At 36.5% G+C, this 19,755-nt stretch overlaps 1 protein-coding gene across 1 annotated transcript in view; it reads left to right on the top strand.

Moving 5' to 3' along the window:
• The window catches only part of TULP3 (TUB like protein 3), a 63,512-nt gene that overhangs the window by 13,810 nt on the left and 29,947 nt on the right, over nucleotides 1-19,755 (top strand). The window contains exon 2 of the mRNA XM_033118399.1: nucleotides 18,250-18,301. Within this exon, the coding sequence (XP_032974290.1) occupies nucleotides 18,250-18,301 (52 nt within the window). The remainder of the gene's footprint in view (nucleotides 1-18,249; nucleotides 18,302-19,755) is intronic.

Genomic DNA, 19,755 nt, shown 5'->3' with positions numbered 1-19,755 from the left:
GCTGTGAAATACTTTTTTTATAGTTCTCATTATAAAAATATTAGCCTATATTTTCTCAAGTTTTTTCTTTCTTTATTATGTTGACATGTGCATAATATATGCATAAAATTTAAGTGTACCGTTCAATGGTGTTAAAATACATTCACATAGTTGTACAACCATCACTACCATGTATCCCCATAACTCTTTTCATCTTGTAAAAATGCATCTCTATACCTATTAACCAATAGCTTCCTATTCTGCCCTACGCCCAGCCCCTGGCCACCACCATTAGACTTTCTGTCTCTATGATTTTGGCTATTCTAACTAAGTGCCTTATAGAAGTGGAATCATAGTATTCATCTTTTTGTGATGGGCTTATTTCACTTAACATGTCTTCAAGGTACATCCATGTTGTAGCATATTGCAGAATTTCCTTCCCTTTTTAGGGCTGAGTACATTCCATTGTGTATACATACCACAGTTTGTTTATCCATTCATCCTTGATGGACCTGGGTTCTTTCCACATTTTAGCTGTTGTGAATAATGCTACTGTGAACATGGGTGTATAAACATTGCCCAAGACCCTGCTGTCAGTTCTTTGGGTCTATACCAGAAGTGGAATTGCTGGGTGACATGGTGAGTCTATTTTTAATTTTTTGAGGAACCTCTGTACTGTGTTCCGCAGCAGCTGCATCATTTTTGTTCCCATCGACAGGGTGACTTTTCCGTATCCTCACCAACACTTGTTTTGTAGGGTTTTTGACAGCAGCCATCCTAATGGGTCTGAGACGGTACGCGGTGTGGGTTTGAGTTGCGTTTCCCTGCTGATCAGTGATGTCGAGCTTCTTTCCATGTGCTTGTTGGCCATTCGTATATCTTTGTTGGAGAAATGTCTGTTCAAGTTCTTTGCCCATTTTGGAATTGGGCTGTTTGTTTTTATGTTGTTGCATTTTAGGGGTTTTCTATGTATTCTGGATATTAATTACTTATCAGATCTATGATTTGCAAATATTTTCTCACGTTCTGTGAGTTGCCTTTTTACTCTGTAGATAGTGTCTTTTGATGTACAAACTTTTTAATTTTCATGAAGTCCATTTTGTCTGTTTTTTCTTTTGTTACCTGTGCATGTGGTCATATCCAAGAAATCATTGCCAAGTCCAATGTCATGACGCTTGTGTCCTAGTTTCTTCTAAGAGTTTTATTGTTTTAGGTCTTACAGTTAGGTCCTGATTCATTTTCACTTAATTTTTGTAAATAATATTAGGTAAGGGTCCAGCTTCATTATTTTACATGTGGAGATCTCGTTTACTCAGCACATTTGTGGAAACGACCATCCTTTCCCCATTGAAAGGTCTTGGCACCCTTGTCAAAATTGTTTTACTGTCTATGTGAGGGTTTATTCCATTGGTCTATATATCTGTATGCCAATAATACACTGTTTTGATTACTGTAGCATTGTGCAGTAAGTTTTGAAATCAGGAAGTGTGAATCCTCCAGTTTTGTACTTTTTCAGGATTTTTTTTTGGGGGGGCGGCTATTCGTGGTGAAGATTGCATATAAATTTTAGGATGGATTTTTCTGTTTCTGCAAAAATATCATTAGGATTTTGATAGGGATTGCATTGAATCTGTAGATTGCTTTGGGTAATATTGACATTTTAGCAATATTAAGTCTTCCAATCCATGACCACAGGGTTTGTTTCCATTTATTTATGTCTTCTTTAATTTCTTCCAGCAGTGTTTTATAGTTTCCATTGTACAACTCTTTTAACTCATTGGTTAAGTTAATTCCTAAGTGTTTTTTATTTTATTGTAAATGGAATTGTTTTGTAATTTCCTTTTCATATTGTGTATTGTTTGTGTATAGAAATGCAACTGATTTTTGTGTGTTGACTTTGTAGCTTGGTACTTTGCCAATTAGTTTATTAGGTATAACAGCTTTTTGTAGTATCTTCAGGATTTTTTATGTGTAAGATCATATCACCTGCAAACAGATAATTTTACTTTTTCCTTTCCAATTTGGATGCCTTTTACTTCTTTTTCTTGCATAATTGCTGTAACTAGAACTTCCGGTACTGTGTTGAATAGAAGTGGTGAAGGTAGGCATCCTTGCTTTGTTCTTGATCTTAGAGGAAACATTTTCAGTCGTTCACCATTGAGCATGAAGTCTTCTGTGGGATTTTCATATATGGCTTTTATTATGTGGAGGTAGTTCCCCCATCCCTATTTTGTGAGTGCTTTCTTTCATCATGAAAGTATGTTGACTGCCGTCAAATGCTTTTTCTGCATCAATTGAGATGATCATGTATATTTTTCCATCTTTTTTTTTTAAAGCAACCTCTTTTTTTTTTTTCAGTTGGGGAATATTGGGGAACAGTGTGTTTCTCCAGGGCCCATCAGCTCCAAGTCGTTGTCCTTCAGTCTAGTTGTGGAGGGCGCAGCTCAGCTCCAAGTCCAGTTGCCGTTTCAATCTTTAGTTGCAGGGGGCACAGCCCACCATGCCATGCGGGAATTGAACTGGCAACTTTGTTGTTGGGAGCTCTCGCTCTAACCAGCTGAGCTATCCAGATGCCCCTTTTCCATCATTTTGTTGATGTGTACCTGTTACTTTTTGAGAAGCAGGGTTACATAAAGGGAAAGATCATGAACTTTGGTGTCGGACATGTTTGCATAAAACTTTGCCTTTGTTTTTTGTAATTTATGTGACTTTAGGCTGGGCTCAGTGTTTCTTAATCTTTTGGAGCCAACCTTTTACATCTGTAAAATAAAGAAAATAATGTCAATCTTACATGGTTCATATGAAGAGTAAATAAGATGTATGAAGCCCTTAGCGCTCTCCCTAGCAAATAGCAGGACCTTTCTCTTTCCCTTTACCCCCCGTGACATGTGTCTTGTTATTATCGTATTTCTGTTGTTGTTAGACATTTGTTATCATTGACGTTGGTTGGGTTTATAGTAATCTTATAGACAGTTTTTAAAAGCTTCCATTTTAAGTAAAATGTAAAGAAACTTGTAGTAGACTTAAAGAAGAACAAGTGGTTAAATAAATTAAAAATATTTTAAAAAGCAAAGTTAAAGTATCTGTGGTGCTAGAATAGCACTTTATGTCTGCTTACTTTATGTCTGAGCAGCAGTACACACTGGTGGGAATCTGAATTGAGGTAGTTTTGCATACTCTTTGACCAGACTTCTTGTTCCAAAAAGGGTTTAAGGTCACCCTGTAACCTTAGTAATCCTGTTTCTGGGAATTCACCTCAAGAAAAAAACCTTGAAATACAGATACACATTTTATTTAAACATCCATTTATTGTTGCAGTATAATCTATGCATAGTAAAATACACAGATTTTAAGTGTGCAGCTCAATGAGTATTTTACATGTGTATGTATCCCTATGCTACAGAGCATTTCCCTCACCCAGAACGTTCCCTTGTGCCTCTTTCCACTTACATCTTTTTTATTGCTAAGTAGTATTCCATTGGATGAATATACCATGATTTGTCTACCTACTTTCTTGTTCATAGACTTGTGATTCCAATTTTTGAATGTTATGCACATACAAGTCTTTTGGGGGACATATAGACTCATTTCTCTTGGCTATGTACATATGTACATTAATATTTCTTATTAAAAAATTAGCAACAAAAATATCCAACAATGGGAATAGGTTGGTATGGATAAAATATTATGCATCCATTAAAAATTATGCTTATAAAAATTAAGGAAAAAGTTTTGATATATGACATGGAAAGAAAAATGCATAATTACTGTGTGGCATATTTTTCTTTACTTTTACATTTTTTAAATAATGGGAGCAACTTACTTTTCTAAGAAAACATACGTTAAAAGTATGAATTAGGGTCATTATACTTTAGATATTGTGAACTTTGATTATATAGGCAGTAGAGGGTAGTCAGGTTGAACTTCTTTTGTGTCTTTGATTATATGACTTTCTGGATCTAATTCTAAACTTTTCCCAGTTGTATATCAGGTGAAATAATTATTCATTAGATGGTAAAAGATACCATCTAATTCCTTAGTAATTAAAAATGCACAAATTAAATGCCCTTAAGTTACTTTAATGCATCAGTAACCTATCAAATAACATCCTAAATTGTGAAGATCATAGAGAAAAAGGTTATTAACTTATTGGTAATAATATAAATTTATGAAGTACTATTAGGGGGAAAACCATCTTGAAGAATTATATATAAGGAACCATAATATTATAATTTTTGACGTTTGACTGAAAATCCCTCTTTAAAGAATTAAAGATACTCATTGCTGAGTAAAGATACCAAAAAAGAAGAAAAAGTTCCACATTTAAAAGAGGAGAAAATTATAGGATCCCATTTTATCAGAGGGATAGAGTACTTTATCCATTAAAACATGATATGTATATGAAATTTGTCAATAAAAGGAGATATATATGAGTATATATATAAAATAATTGAAAAAATAGACCAAAATGAGTTTTTGCAGAGTTCACAGCAGATCATTTTTCCCCCCTTTCTTCTGCCTCCCCCCCACTCCGGTTCAAACCATAGTTTCTCATAGTCCTAGTTGTGTAGGACACAGCTCCCTGGCCCATCTAGTATTATGAGCCTTGTGCTCCCCCCGGCTCAGGCAGTCGGTCGCCAGTTGTCAGTGGGGTGCTCACAGCGGCTCACGGCAGCTCTCGCTGGCTGCTGGCCACTCACACTGGCCACCAGCTGCTCATGGCAGCACACGGTAGCCCACAGCAGCCCGCGGCAGCACATGGCAACCCACGCCAACCTCTGGCTGCTCACGGCAGCCCTGCTCCAGGGAGAGCCGTTGTTCACAGTCTTAGCTGTAGAGGGCGCAGCTCACTGGCCCATGTGGGAATCGAACTGGCCACCTCGGCGTTAGGAGCACAGCGCTCCAACCACCTGAGCCACTGGGCCGGCCCACAGATCTTTATATGTGTTGATTCATAGTACATTTAAAAAGTCAACTTAACTGTATGGTAATTTTAAAAATTAATAATAAACTCAGGTTGAGAAAAAGAAAAACGTATACAAATATATACTGACAAAGATCAGAAATTCATTTATAATAGAATTGAAAACCCAGAAATAAACCCACATATATATGGGCAGATAATTTTGGACAAAGGAGCCAAAAATATACAATGGAGAAAAGAAACCCTTTTCAATAAATGGTGTTGGGACTATTGGAAAGCCACGTGCAAAAAGAAGGAAACTAGCCTGCTGTCACCATATACCAGAATTAACTCAAAATGGATCTAAGACCTAAACATAAGATGTGAAACAATAAATTGCATAGAAGAAAGCATAGGTATCAAACTTATGGACTCATCAAACTTATGGGTTCAGAGAGGATTTTATGAATTTGACCTCACAGGCAAGGGAAGTGAAAGCAAAAATAAATGAATGGAACTGTATGAAACTAAAAAGCTTCATACACGAAATAGCAAAATACACGATCAACAAAACAAAGAGTCAGTCAACCAAACGGGAGAAGATATTTGCAAACAACGCCTCTGATAAAGGGGCTAATATCCAAAATACGAGGTCGTGAACTCATCCTAGAAAAAGTGCTACATACCTCATTGCTGAATATCACTACAGTCACCTTTGAAATACTCCCTTGGGAAGTTGTGCTTAGTCCCCACCAGTGCTTAGTCCCCCTTTAAAGCAGTTTTGGAACTCTTTTTGTGGAATGGCCATCAGAGCTGTCGTCTTTGTTGCAAGCCTTGATGTCTTGAATGTCATCAAAATGTCTTACTTTCAATATTTCCTTTATCTTCAGGTAAAGAAAGAAGCCATTGGGGGTCAGATCAGGTGAATAGGGAGGGTGTTCCAATAGTTATTTGTGTTTATGCACCTTTATATTATGCATCTCTATGTGTGTTAAATTACGGTGAATAATACTGGGGGTGCCAAAAATATGTATACATGTGACTGTATTCATCTTTCATTATCAGTATATATTGAGTATTACAATTTTAATGCAGTTTTTTCCTTTCTTAAGATGTGTATACATTTCTTTTGGCATCCTCTGTATAGTTCTTACCGTTTCACTATCAGCAATTTTTGAATGTCGCTGCTCTAGTTGGTAGGAAATGATTATGAACATAACATCAAGATATTCAGGATAAGTATAATTTATATATAATTATAACACAGTTAGAATTTAGAAATGTTCAAAACACTTTTGAGGCAGAGCAGAAGAAATTATTTAAAAATTATTTAAGAAATTATTACAAAATTGAGGATTTTTCTTAGAGAAATTGATCATTGAATTAGGGTGTGTGTGTGTGTGTGTGTGTGTGTGTGTGTGTGTGTGTACATTCATCATTCTTGGGGTTCATTGAGCTTTTGAATCTGTGAATTTATGTCTTTTACCAAACTTGGGAAAATTTTAGTGCTTATTTTAATTACACATATATTAAACTTTTTGATATTGTCCCATAGGTCCCTGAATCTCTGTTCATGTTTTAGAAAATAGTTCTTCCTTCTGTTCTCCAGATTGGATAATTTTTACTGATATTTTACCCATTTCTTTACATGTGGAGTAATTGTGTTCTGGACATTACGAATGATAAGTTGTAAAGACTCTGGATTCTGTTATTTTCCTGTGAAGATTGTTGATTTTTATATAAAGAGATCACTTGTCTGAACGCTAATTGCACACTCAGTTGGAAGGCAGCAGCCAAAATCTCAATTTGCTCCTTTAGTCTTATCAGGACTGCTTGGAGTCTGTCTTAGGCATTCTTGGTTCAGATATTTGGGCAGAGTTTATATGGATGCTAGAGATAAAGTTTTGACGGTTACAGTCATGGAAATAGATTTGATGACATAGGAAGTACCTGTAGGTGAGCATGTAATCCTGGCTGCAGTATCAGTGAATGGAGGAGAATGGAAAATGAAGGAGTATAAGTGTTATGAAGACTGAGACTAATTCCTTTTAATTCCTGTATCCTTAGTGCCTAACTCAGTGCTGGTATGTACAACCATGCTTAATATTTGCTGAATGAATTGAATGAAAGGAGACTGCATGGCAGGTGGGTAAGAGTAGAACCAAGGAGTTTTCAAGAAAACAATAGAGGAAGGAGCTAGTAGTTTTATTCTTGTCAAATACTTCAGGGAAGTCATGCAGGAATGAAGAATGAAAACAAACTATTACTTTGGCAATTAGAAAAAAGAGTTTGGGAAAAATGATAAGGGAATAAAGCCAGATTGCAGTAGTTGAGAAGTGAATTGTAGTTGAAATGGTGACAATGAGTGTTCCTTATTCTTAAGTTACTTAATGATGATGGGAAGTGGAGATAGAGTCATAGCTTTATAGATAGATGAGGTCTAGGAAGGTATCTTTTCAAAGAATGATTGTGAAGAGGAAAGAATCTACTAGAGACAGAGAGGCTGAAGATACAGGAGCAATATTCAATATTCATTTTGGTGGGAGAGAGGCCAGAATCAGTGTTCCAGTGGGAGTTCACTTTATGAAAGGTAAACATCTCTTCCTCTGTGATAGGAAGAGAGTGTCTATTTCTGTGAGTAAGGTTAGCGGGGTGGACAAGCATTTGCTTCTCAAATTGCCCACCTTTGCTTAAGAAAGAAGAGCTTTGTGGGTCTTCGGCCCATTGGCCCTCTTGAGAGAGTAGTAACAGAGGAACTGAAATCTAATTCATATAAGTTCCATTCTCCAGTTTACATGCTCATTTATTTTGCATATTTTTGTTGCAAGCCTGATATTAGATCATCTTTATATTCAAATATTTATAAGAGGGCTGAAGTGTGTGTATGGGAGCACATTTAACATAGTTTTGATGTTGGAGATTTTCTATCATTACAGTTGGCAAAAGTTTAAAATATGTAGGTTGCATAGATTTAACATTAAATTGACACTAGTGCTGGAGTTGGATCTGGATTGTGAATTATTTTAACTGCCTTTGTATGTGAAATTTTACAATAGCTTTATTGAGGTATAATTGATGTATATATACCAAACTCCACACTTGAACTGTACATTGATGAGTATTGACGTATGTACCTGTGAAACTGTCATTACAGTCAAGATAATGAAGCTACCCCAGAGTTTTCCCCTGCCCTTTGTAATCCAGCTCTCCTCCTCACCCTCAGACACACACTGATCTGCCTTTTGTCACTACTGATTAGTTTGTATCTACTAGACTTTTATATAAATCTAATTTTACAGTATGTGTGTGTTTTTTTGTACTTAGCAGAATGATGTTGAGATTCATCCATTTTGTTGTGTGTATCAATAACTTTTCCTATTGCTGAATAGTATTCCATATAAAATTTGCTTATCTGTTCACCTGCTGATGGCCATTTGGTTGTTTTCAGTCTTTGGCTATTACAAATAAAGCTGCTGTGAACCTTCGTATATGTATAGCTTTGTTTGTTTGTTTTGGTGGGCATTTCATTTCTCAGGTAAATATCTAGTAGTGGAGCAGCTGGATCAAATGCTAGTTATATGTTTGACATTTTAAAGAAACTGACCAACTGTTTTCCAAAGTGGTTGTATATTTTACGAGTACATACAACTGCTGTTTGACTAGGACCTTGAGAGTTCAAGTTGCTCCACGTTCCTCAGTCACTGCTTGGTATGGTTGTAGTCTTTTAAATTTTAGCCTTTCCAGTGTGTGTATGTACTGATATCTCATGGTGGTTTGAATATGCGTATCTTCTTTTGTGAAATAAATGTTGAAATCTTTTGTCCAATTTTTAATTGGGTTTTCTTAGTAAACTGATAAAAGTTCTTTCAATTTTAAATATAAGTCCTTTGTTGGATATGTATTTTGTAAACATTTCCTACCAGTCTGTGGCTTGCCTTTTAATTTTCATAGCAAATCTTTTGCAAAACAAGTTTGTTTTTATTTTGATGAAGTTCAATTTGTTGATTTTTTTTAGTATGTGAACTTAAGTAAAAGTCATAATCAAACCTACAATTTTCAGTTTTTCTCAAGAGGGTGGTAGTCAAATCTTCAATTAAGCATGAATAACTGACTAGAATTAAGAATCAAAAATTACGTTACTTTTTGTAGCTATTGTCTTGAGGTAGTCCTTTTTTCCTTTATCTTTCCTATACCATCATCTTTCCAGTAATTCCTTGTCACACATAGTAAGTATATTTATTTTTGATAGATTGAGTTGAACCAGGTTTTTATAAATTGTATTTATTTAACTTCATTCAGGTAGCTAATTACTAAAGATTGATGATTATGAATTCTTCTAAGTAAAATGAATAAATTGCCTTCCAAGTTGTCCTCTTTATCAATCCACATTGGCATTTGTTGCATTTATTTAATAAAGTGGGGTAAGGCTTTCCTTCTCTTCTGTTTCTTAATTGTGATCTCTGAGACTGAACAGTATCATTTGTGATGTTATGAAGCAGTAATATCATCAGTAAAGGAAGTGTTCACTCGAGTTACTATTAGAAAAGCCCTGGGCTGCTCACAGCCTTCCTTTTTGCAGAGTCTAATCCTGCTGTGTTCCTGGCAAGGAGGCTGTTGAGTCCCTCCAGGACCACAGAGGAGGCTGCTTAGCCTCCTGGCTCATGGGCCACATTGCAGTTAAGTGCTGATTACAGCCTCCTCGCTATTTGGCACGTGTAGGGGGCAGCAGGAAACACTCTCTTACTGAACAGTAGCAATGGATTTTGTGTAACTGGCAGCTAGAACATTTTTTCATTTTTTGTGGGCCAAGAGAACTTAAAAGGAACGTTGAGAGTGTAGAGTAATCATGGAATCTAGGTGGTTGATCCGTTATTAAATTCTTCAGACTATTTGGCAGAATGGTCTGTTAGATACTAACAATTGAATGAGTTTCAGTTCCTCAGAATTTTGACCTTGGGCAAATTTCTTTATTATTCTGTACTATCTCCATTCCTTAGAAATACTGTGTGTAATGTAGATGCTAGGTTAAAGGGCATATGGATTTTTAAGTGTCCTCAGTCCTTAACTGTAAAGTAGTCATTTAGCAAAATGTCTATTTTCTTTTTTTCCTCTAATTTGAAAAAAATTAAAATATGCTGAAAAGTAGCAAGAAAAGTACAATTGATTACCTATGCCTTTTACCTGGATTCATTGCTTATTAACATTATTTTTTAGTATCTTTAAAAAATCTTTTAAATTAGACTTACAGAAAAATTGTAACAATATCAGAGAATTTCTGTATATCCTTTACTAAGTTTTCCCTAATGTTAATGTCTTACGTAACCATAGTACAGTTATCAAAATCAGGAAATTAATATTGATTCATGACTATTAATTAATTCAAAGGTCTTATTTGAATTTTGCCTCTTTCCCCACTAGTGGCCCTTTTCTAGTCCACGATTCAAACCCAGCATCCTGGGGTGTGTTTAGTTGTCATGTCCCTTTTGTCTTCTCCAATCTGAACAGTTTCTTAGTCTCTCTTTGCCCTTCCTGTCCTTGACGTTTTTGAAGAGTACTGGCCAGTTATTTTGTAGAATGTTCCTTAGTGTGGGTTTGTCTGGTGTCTCCTCATGATTAAATTCAGGTTATGCATGTTTGGCAAGAATGCTACAGACATGACGCTCTGCCCTTCTCGGGTCATGAGGTCAGAGGAACAGCACGCTGCTGTTCTTACTGCTGGTCGTGGTAATCCTAACCCTTCCGTACGGCCGGCCTCCCACGTTCCTCTATCTACTACAGAGTTCCCATTGCCCTTTGTAGTGGTAATTATCTTGTGGGCAGATACTCTGAGACTCTGCAAATACCCTGTTTCTCATGTACTCTCACCCACTAATTTTAGATCTAGTGATCGGACTTGCCTGCAGTAATTATCACTGTGCTGTTTGCCTAGTGGCGATTTTCTTTTTCAATCATTTCTTTATCTTTATTAATTGGATTTTTTTTCTGTATGAAAGTTCTGTCCTTTTGCCCCCATTTATTCACTCATTCATACCATTATGGATTCTTGAATACTCAGGGAAGCGTGGCTTCTCCCATCCTCCGGTCCTATTCCCATTCCCTCATTTCTACCCCATTCTCACTCAGGAGGGCAATTTCCACATGACCAGGTCACTATTACCACGTGTGGGACACCTCACATTAATATAATACTCTTGTCTAATATGTAGCTCAGAGTCACATGTCCTCAGTGCACCCGTAATAGTCTTTGCTGTTTGTATGTTTATGTGTGGTTGCCAGATATAGCTTTACTCTCCTCTACTTTAACATGGAACAGTTCTCCAGCCTTTGTTTTTTTTTTGGTCTTTCTTGCTGTTGACATTTTTGAAAAGTCCTGACAGTTGTCTTAGAGAATTTCCTTCAATTTGGGTTTGTTTCCTTCCGAATAAGATTTAGCTTAAATATTGTTGACAAGAATATTAAATATATTGTAGTCTCAGTACATCACTTCAGGGGACACCTGATGTCAGTCTGTCCCATCATAGTTACTGTATCCCATCACTTGGTTCAGGTAATGTCTGCCAGATTTCTTCATTGTAAAGTTACCTTTTCCTCTTTGTAATTAATGTGATCTGTGGGGAGACACTTGAGTTGTGTTGAATATCCTTCTTCACTCAGTGGTTATAGCATCCATCGATGTTTCTTGCAAGAGTCAATTATTAATATGGTGGTTATAAAATGGTGATATTCTACTTCTGTCATTCCTTCCATATTTACTGCCATTATCCTGTAATGCCCTTTATTTGTTGCTGTGCCACTTTATTTATTTACAGTTGGTATGGATGCGTGGATTTTTTTTTAAATAACAGCTTTATCGAGATTTAATTCATGTACCATGTACTTCACCCATTTAAAGTATATACTTCAGTGGTTATTCGTATATTCACAAAGATGTGTAGCCATCACCACAGTCAACTTTAGGATATTTTCATCACCTCAGAAAGGTACCTCATACCCTTTAGCTGTCATCCCCCCACTCCTATCCCACAGCCCCAAGCAATCACTCTTTTACTTTCTGTAACTTTGTCTATTCTAGACATTTCATAAAAATGGAATCATATATGTGGTCTTTGGTAACGGGCTTCTTTCACTTAGCATGTTTTTGAGGTTCTCCCAATTTTTAGTACTTATTCCTTTTATGGCTGCGTAATATTCTGTTGTATAGATATACTAGATTTTGTTTATCCATTCATCAGTTGATGGACATTTGGGTTGTTTTTACATTTTGGCTATTATGGATAATGGTGCTATAAATGCTATAAAAATTTGTATGCACACAACAGTGTAAATATAGTTAACACTCTTGAACTGTACACTTAAAATGGTTGACAAGTTAAATGTGATGTGTTTTTTACTACAATAAAAAAGAAACAAATTATAGAATGTCTATACAATAGAATATTATATAGCAATTTAATATTATAATTATAAAACCTTTGTAATAACATCAAAAGATGCTTTTGGTATAGTCTTAAAATGATGCAAAAATCATAAATATTATTTCAAATATATAAAAATTGATAGAAATATATGGAAGAATGTTTACTGCAATGTTCGCAGTGATATTTCAAGATGGTAGGATTATGAAAAGACCATTTCTTTTTCTTTATGCATTTTTATAAAATTTATGAAATGGGTATGCATTATTTTTTATAATCAATGTAGAAAAACTTAGAAAAAATTAATCCATACAAGAATGGTGTGGCACCAGCAATCGCCGTATAAGTCATACATTATTTTAAAAATCTTTTTGAGTAAAGAAATAATATACCTGTAAAGAAAAAATGTTTTTGCTTGGGTATGTGCTTTGATTTCTCTTGCATATCTACCTAGGAGTGGAATTTCTGGGTCATATGGTAACTTTATGTTTAATCATTTGAAGAACTGTTAGGCCTGCATCATTTTACATTCTTACCAGCCATATATGAAGATTCTGATATTTCTATATCCTCACCAACACTTACTATCTTTTTTATTATAGCCATCCTAGTGGGTCGGAAGTGATATCTCATTGTAGTTTTGATATACATTTTCCTGATGACTGATAATGTCAAGAATCTTTTCATGGAGCATTTTGGAGCAAAAATTAATACAAGACTGGGTCTTCTTACCTAACATAATATAAAAACCAGGTCTTATGTTAATTTTTGCTCCAAGAGACGCATTACAGCTGATTGTCCGTCTAGGTCTTATTTTCAGGGAAACATGGTATACAAATGGCCCATGAAAAGATTCTTGACATTATCAATCATCAGGAAAATGTGTATCAAAACTATAATGAGATATCACTTCAGACCCAGTAAGTCCAGCTAGGTCTTATTTTCGGGGAAACATGGTATCTATTTTGGAGAAAAGTCTATTTAGAATCTTTGTACATTTAAGAAAATGGGTTATTTTTCTTTTGATTGTTGAGTTGTAAGAGTTTTTTGTATATTCTGAATACCAAAGTAATCAGATATATGATTTAGAATATTGTCTCCCATTCTATGGGTTGTCTTTCAACTTTATAATGTTCTTTGATGACAGAAGTTTTTAATTTCAATGAAGTCCAGTTTATGTATCTTTATTGTTCATGCTTTTGGTGTCATATCCTAGAAATCATTGCCAAATCCAGTGTCATGAAGATTTACTCTTACATTTTCTTCTAAGAGTTTTACAATTTTAGCTTTTACAGTTGTATCTTTGATAAATTTTGAGTTAATTTTTATATATGGTGTAAGAGATCCAACTTCATTCTTTTGCAAGTGGCTATCTAGTTGTCTAGCACCACTTGTTGAAGAAACTGTTGTTTCCCCATTGAATGAATGATCTTGGCAACCTTGTCGAAAATTGATTGGCCGTAGATGCATGGGTCTACTGTAACTTTTGAAATGATCATTTCCTTTCTCTTCATTATCACTTTGTCCTATGTGTATATTCTATGAGCAATCTAATTTGGTTTATGTTTTTGAACTTTATATAAAAGGAAGCTTAAAAATGTATTATTTTTTGTGTTGCCTGTTTTTTTTACATTTTGTTTGCAATCCATTTATAGATTTGTGTTAAGGTGAAGTTCATTCATTTTCATTAATGTATCACATTCCATTACATGACTATACCAGATTTTATTATCCAGTTTACTCTTGCCAGATGCTTGCATTGTTTTCAGTTCATCTAGTGATTCTTAAAAGTGTGTGTACAGGCATGAATGAGTAGGGGCAACCTTGTGGCAGACTTTTACCAAATATGTGTTAGATGAATAAGTGAATAGTATTGGGGGATTAGGGAATATTTTTGGGGCCAATAAACAAAGATGAGCAGGTAGCACACAGTTTCAGAAAATTGTTGTGCGTGCTCTGCAGTGAGAAAGCCTTGTAGATTTCTTCAGTTTAGATTGTGGTCAGTAATTGGGGAGTAGTTCAGAGGACGGTGTTGTGTAGGAATGGTCGTGTACCACACTTGAGTAGCAGATCTGAGTGTGTCCCAGGTGTATGCTTAAGGTTTTCCCTGTTTATACCAAGTAAATAGGAAATTTTTCATGGCAAAAATGGGAGGAAAAATAGTAATTACATTTCTTTTATTCTGCAGGAAGTCTTTGTGGTTGTATATTAACCTGTTAATTTATACCATGGCTCTGTACAAAAAAAAAAAATGATTTTCATTAGATTAACAATTTAAATAAATACTTGATAGAACATTCTTTCTCATTTTTATAGCTCATCGTTGGGAGTGATACTCAGTTCATGCTTTCCGTGCTGTTATTGATCCAGGATTGTGATCACTTCATTGGCTTATATTCACTCATGCAAAAAAGACAGTTGACTCGTTTCTGTCACAGGCATCATCAGCCCCAGTGGCCACTGCTTCCCACACACTTCAGGCATCCGTCTGTGCAGGGATCGGTGCTAAATCCGGTAAAGGATTCAACCTCATCTTCATCCCTTCACTGGTGCCTTCTCCTGAGTCCCGAGGTCCTGAGCAATTCCTTTCCAAGATTTCTCTCTCGCAAAGAAGTCTTGTCTTTTAGCTGTTTACTACCCTTTCTACTTTGTGGTCCCATAGATATCTCCAGCTCAGCTCTCCAATTCAGTGGTCAAGCTGAACTCACCATTTTCTCCTCCATACATTCTACTAAGTGAGATAAGTCAGAGAGGGAAAGACGAGTACATGTAGCTTCCACTTTTCAAAAGCTGGTGTTATGCCACTTCGCTCTTCTGAAAAGCCTATGTTAGTACCTGTTGTGCTAACTGAAAGAATCCGAAGAGGATTTTCACTTTATGAAAAAAGGCAAAAAGCATAAATAGCATTCAGCGTTTGTGTTGCAGCCAGTCTAGAGGCAGCATGCACCCCAAGCAGCTAGAGTGGCCACACTCCTTCCCTGGGAACTGCACTCAGCATCCAGCATCAGGCGGCCACAGCTGTGAACTGTGTCTGTGAGTGTCTGTGCTTTATCTGGATTTAGGCCAAGCGCATTTGTTAGCAAGAGGTGTCCGAAGGTATCACAAAACCCAAGAGAGCTAGTAAGAGTGTTATGCTTAGGGTAAAACTGGGTGGAATTAAGCATATTTGATATGATTTACTAGGTTATTTTTTGGGTCTGAGAACATCAAAAAATTTTCCATACAAAGGAATGGTAGTTGCTTCTTTGCTTTATGCCATTTCGGCTTAAAAAAGGTTTCACAGGAACTCTACTTTGGAATAGCAGGGGAAACCTGTGCTTATGATTTCATTTATATGTGGAATCTGAAAAACAATACAATACAAAACAAAACAAAATAAAAAAACAAGCTCATAGATACAGGGAACAGATTGTTAATTGCTAGAGGGTGGGGGTAGAAAAAATGTGTCAAAAGGTATAAACTCCTCGTTATAAAATAAATACGTCATGGGGATGTAATGTGCAGCATGGTGACTATAGTTAATAATACTGTATTGCATATTTGAAAGTTGCTATGACTGTAGATCTTAAAAGTTCTCATCACAAGAAAAAAAATTTGTGACTATGTGATGATAAATGTTAACTAAGACTTACTGTGGTAATCATTTCATAGTGTATACAAATACCAAATCATTATATTGTGCACCTGAACATAATATAAGGTTATATGTCAGTTATACCTCAAATTTAAAAATTTTTATTAAAAAAAATTCTGTTTTGTGTTGATTTACTAAGCAGGCTTGGTTAGGCTTACTATTCAACAACTCAGTTTGAAATAAAGGAAAGAGAATATTAAAGGAAAAAAAATGCAAATTTAGTAAGATCATATTCTAGTTTAGACTAGAAATTCTAGTTCAGATTTAGTATAAGTATATAAAATATCTTTATTATTTCTGCTAAGTTATAATTTAACACTAGAGCTCAGAGACAGTGTAGCTTTTGATGTATAAGAGGTATCTAAATATTACAGTTTCATAGCATCTTTTTAGTGCTTCTTCTGTTCAGGTTAAATGCTTTGATTATACCCTGTTTATTTAAATTATTCAGCTTGCCCAGGCCTGATGAAAGGAATTAAATGATGTCAAGACAGGGCATTGAAGACACACCTTGTTTCTTCACTGTTATTAGAGGCCGGAAGAGAAATCTTTGAGGACTTTAGTTGTGTGTCAGAATTTAGCATTATTGAGGAGGTCTTAGCATTTGAGGGAGGGGGGGAATCGGATGATTGTTTTTGTTTTTGTTTTTTTTACATGCCAGAGAGTTTTGCAATTCTGGTTTCGTGTTGAGGGCAGAGTGAGTTGGAGGAAAAGCAGAATAATAACAGTAGTTGTTCAAAATGCTAGTTCATAACAGCAGATTTTTACACCAAATTATAATGTTCATAATATTTTTTTGTCTTAATCATTTTATGTAGAACTTTATCAAATTCATAGTAATACTCACTGAATACTAATGATAGTCTAGCACTCTATTCATAAAGCTAGAATTTTAAACTATGTGAATGAGGATTAAAGACATTAAGGAAAACAAGAACGTATCTAAGAGAAATGCAGGCCATGAAGTTGAGGCCAGAATTATATCTGACATTTTTATTTGTTTGTCCTTCTTTTGTGCAGGGAAAAAGGAGATGATCTGTTTTAAGTACCCAGTGTTTTGTTTTTTTAACATAAAGGCTGTAAGAGAATTCATAGAGGGGATTGTCAGAGAATCAGAATGCACCTCCACATTTGTGTCCAAAGGGTTATTAAATCTGTTTAAGATTGACAGACAGGAAGAGTCTTGGAGACAGTATGCAAAATACAAGTTGCAATGCATTATTAAAATGCATAAAACCTTCTAAATGTAGGAATGTAGTGGTAAACTATTAAACCATCGATAGATACTTTGGTGTAATTACCCCAAATGCAGGGAAAGCCATGCTTCCCTTTGTAGCCATGGAATTTGTCTTCTTAAATAGGACCTCATTTTTATGGTTTTTTTTCCTGATAGTAAGCTCCCAGTAAAAATTTATAATAAAAATAATTGAGAACCATTCCTGCCATGTTTCATACTTTTCTGTTTCCAAAAATGCTGAGTCACAAAATAAAATCTTAAATTAAGACATTGTCAAAAATAGAAAAGGCTTCAGGTCAAATTTTTAAAACCGTAAAAAGTGTTTGGCTTTTCATTTTTATTCCATTTTTGTTGTTTTCTTCCATGAAGAAAATCTGTCTCCTAGTGGTATTAGATTTTGTCTCTTCACCCATACTTATTGTTTCCTTCAATGCCTAGCATGTTTTGTTAATGGCTAACTTGAAGAGTACTCCTAGATCTTCAGGAAATCAGTGGGGTATATAGTGAGATATTATACACAATCTAATTGTCCCTCTCCTACAGCTAGCTCCAAAAAAAAAAAAAAAGATTTATTTGGTTTTAGGTGGAGTTTAGACTATGGAAAGAGATCGGGCTTAGGGTCTGTTTCTGCTGTTTAACCTTATGCATGGCTCTCCAAGTCTCTGTTTCTTCCCCTACAAAGTGTGAAAAATAACTACCTAAGTCATAGGGTTGTTTGGGGGAATCAATAAATAATGTATGCAAAACACTTTGTAGTGTGTCCAGAATATCATGAGTGTTCAGTGTATGGTTTAAAAGAAGAAAAAAAAAACATCCCTGCATGTGTGGATTCTGTGTTCTGTACCTTTCTTATCCTTTGGGTGTTTTAGTCTCCTCAGGGCCACTGTGGAATGTGCGTGGCATTAAGGATGGCAGTCGGCCTGCACTCAGTGTGGGCCGCATCTAGAAACGGATGCTTTTCCGCCCAGAGTTAATGGGTTCCAAATGGCCAGAGGAGTGGCTGCACAGAGAAGAGGAAATTGACATGGTTTTGAAAGGATTTTTTCTTTACATGCTTTCTTTTCTTTTCTTTTTTAAATAGTGCCTTTGAAGATGAGGCCAAGAAGCTGCGGCAGCTGAAACTAGATAATCAGGTGAGCAGAGTCTCCTCTTTTGAAATAAGTGGAGAGCTATCCTGACCGGGATGTCCATGGTCATGACTCTGAAATGTTGGCAGGGTCATGGAAGGAAGACTGGAAAGGAAAAGGCTGATGTTACTCACGGAACAGTGTCTGGAGTTAGTATTTGCTGGGCCAAGGCCCCGGGCTTGGCAAGACCAAAGTTCTCTGAGGACATCAGCAATAAAACTGGCCTTGGATTTATAATCACTGAAAATTCCTTGGCACCTTTCATAAGAATTAGAAGAATGTTAACATTGTAATTCTACGTAGTTATTTGGCTCTGCTGCCTTAAATACTTCTCTACGCTGTAGTTTCATTGAACTACGAGTTTTCTTCTTATCCTAATGTGCTGATCTGAACCTGCTGCTGTGCTGTTTAAAAACTTCCGTTGCCTGCAGGATAATTTTCTTCACAACACTGGTCCCAAATTTAGCTACACATCTTTAAAAAATTTTTTTGCAATGATTGGATTTATGTTTGTTTCCTCGACTAGACTAAGTTCCATGAAAACAGAAAACAAGTCTGTTTATGATGACTATTTTATCAGAAGTTTCTAGCATAAGGCTGGGCACGTAATAATCCTTCATTAAATATTTGAGTGAACGAAGGGATAAATGAAGAGTTATGTGTTGTCACAGGCTATGATCATCATGACTAGTCTGTTAGAACCTGTACCCAACGTAGCATATTTGCTGTTCGAATGAATGTTTTTTAATTCAGGACATTCTATAGCTCTAGTCTACCTATTTAGGACCATTAACAGTCAAAGTGTCAGCACTCCATAGGTGACTAAAAATACCTCTCAAGTTTTGTCTTCTTTATGTTGCTGTTGTAATTAATTATGGGAATTCTAGCGTAATAAATTACTTTGAAGGCGGAATCATTAACACGAGGGAAGAGGTCTGGGCGGAGCGTTCAGGGATGTGCGGAGCAGCCCCCCACAGCTGGGTGACGTGGGGAGGAGGTATGGGAACGCCACGACCACCCCTGGAACCACGCAGGCACTTGAGCTCCTGTGCGGCTGCCCCCGCAGGGCACCTTCCAAGCCCTTCGTGGCAGTGGCACTGCCGTGGGGACTATCTTCACATCAGGCCACCAGAGGATGGGGCGCAGCGCCCAGTGGTCCTCAGATCACGTGTGCAAGCCTGCGCCACAATAGGAGACCTTCTTCAAGGCTGCCGTGATTGGCGGCGGCGTCAGCTGCGCCAGCATCCTGCTCATCCAGGGCCTGCTTTATCTGCTGCCTCGCACAGGAAGTGCAAGGAGAAGAGCGAACCTCGGTGCCGGACGGTGGCTCCAGCCGGCCCAGCTCGGCCTCAGGGGCCCGAATAACACCAGCAACACTGTCGAAGCCTGGAGCCCTGCCACCTGGCCCAGCTGGGCACACCACAACCGCAGCTTCAAGGCCACCACAGGACTGGCTGGTG

The sequence above is a fragment of the Rhinolophus ferrumequinum genome, chromosome 10, assembly GCF_004115265.2.
Source record: "Rhinolophus ferrumequinum isolate MPI-CBG mRhiFer1 chromosome 10, mRhiFer1_v1.p, whole genome shotgun sequence".
In the NCBI taxonomy this organism is placed as follows: Eukaryota; Metazoa; Chordata; class Mammalia; order Chiroptera; family Rhinolophidae; genus Rhinolophus; species Rhinolophus ferrumequinum.
The sequence above is the reverse complement of the archived record's forward strand: the minus strand, read 5'-3'. Positions and strand labels throughout refer to the sequence as shown.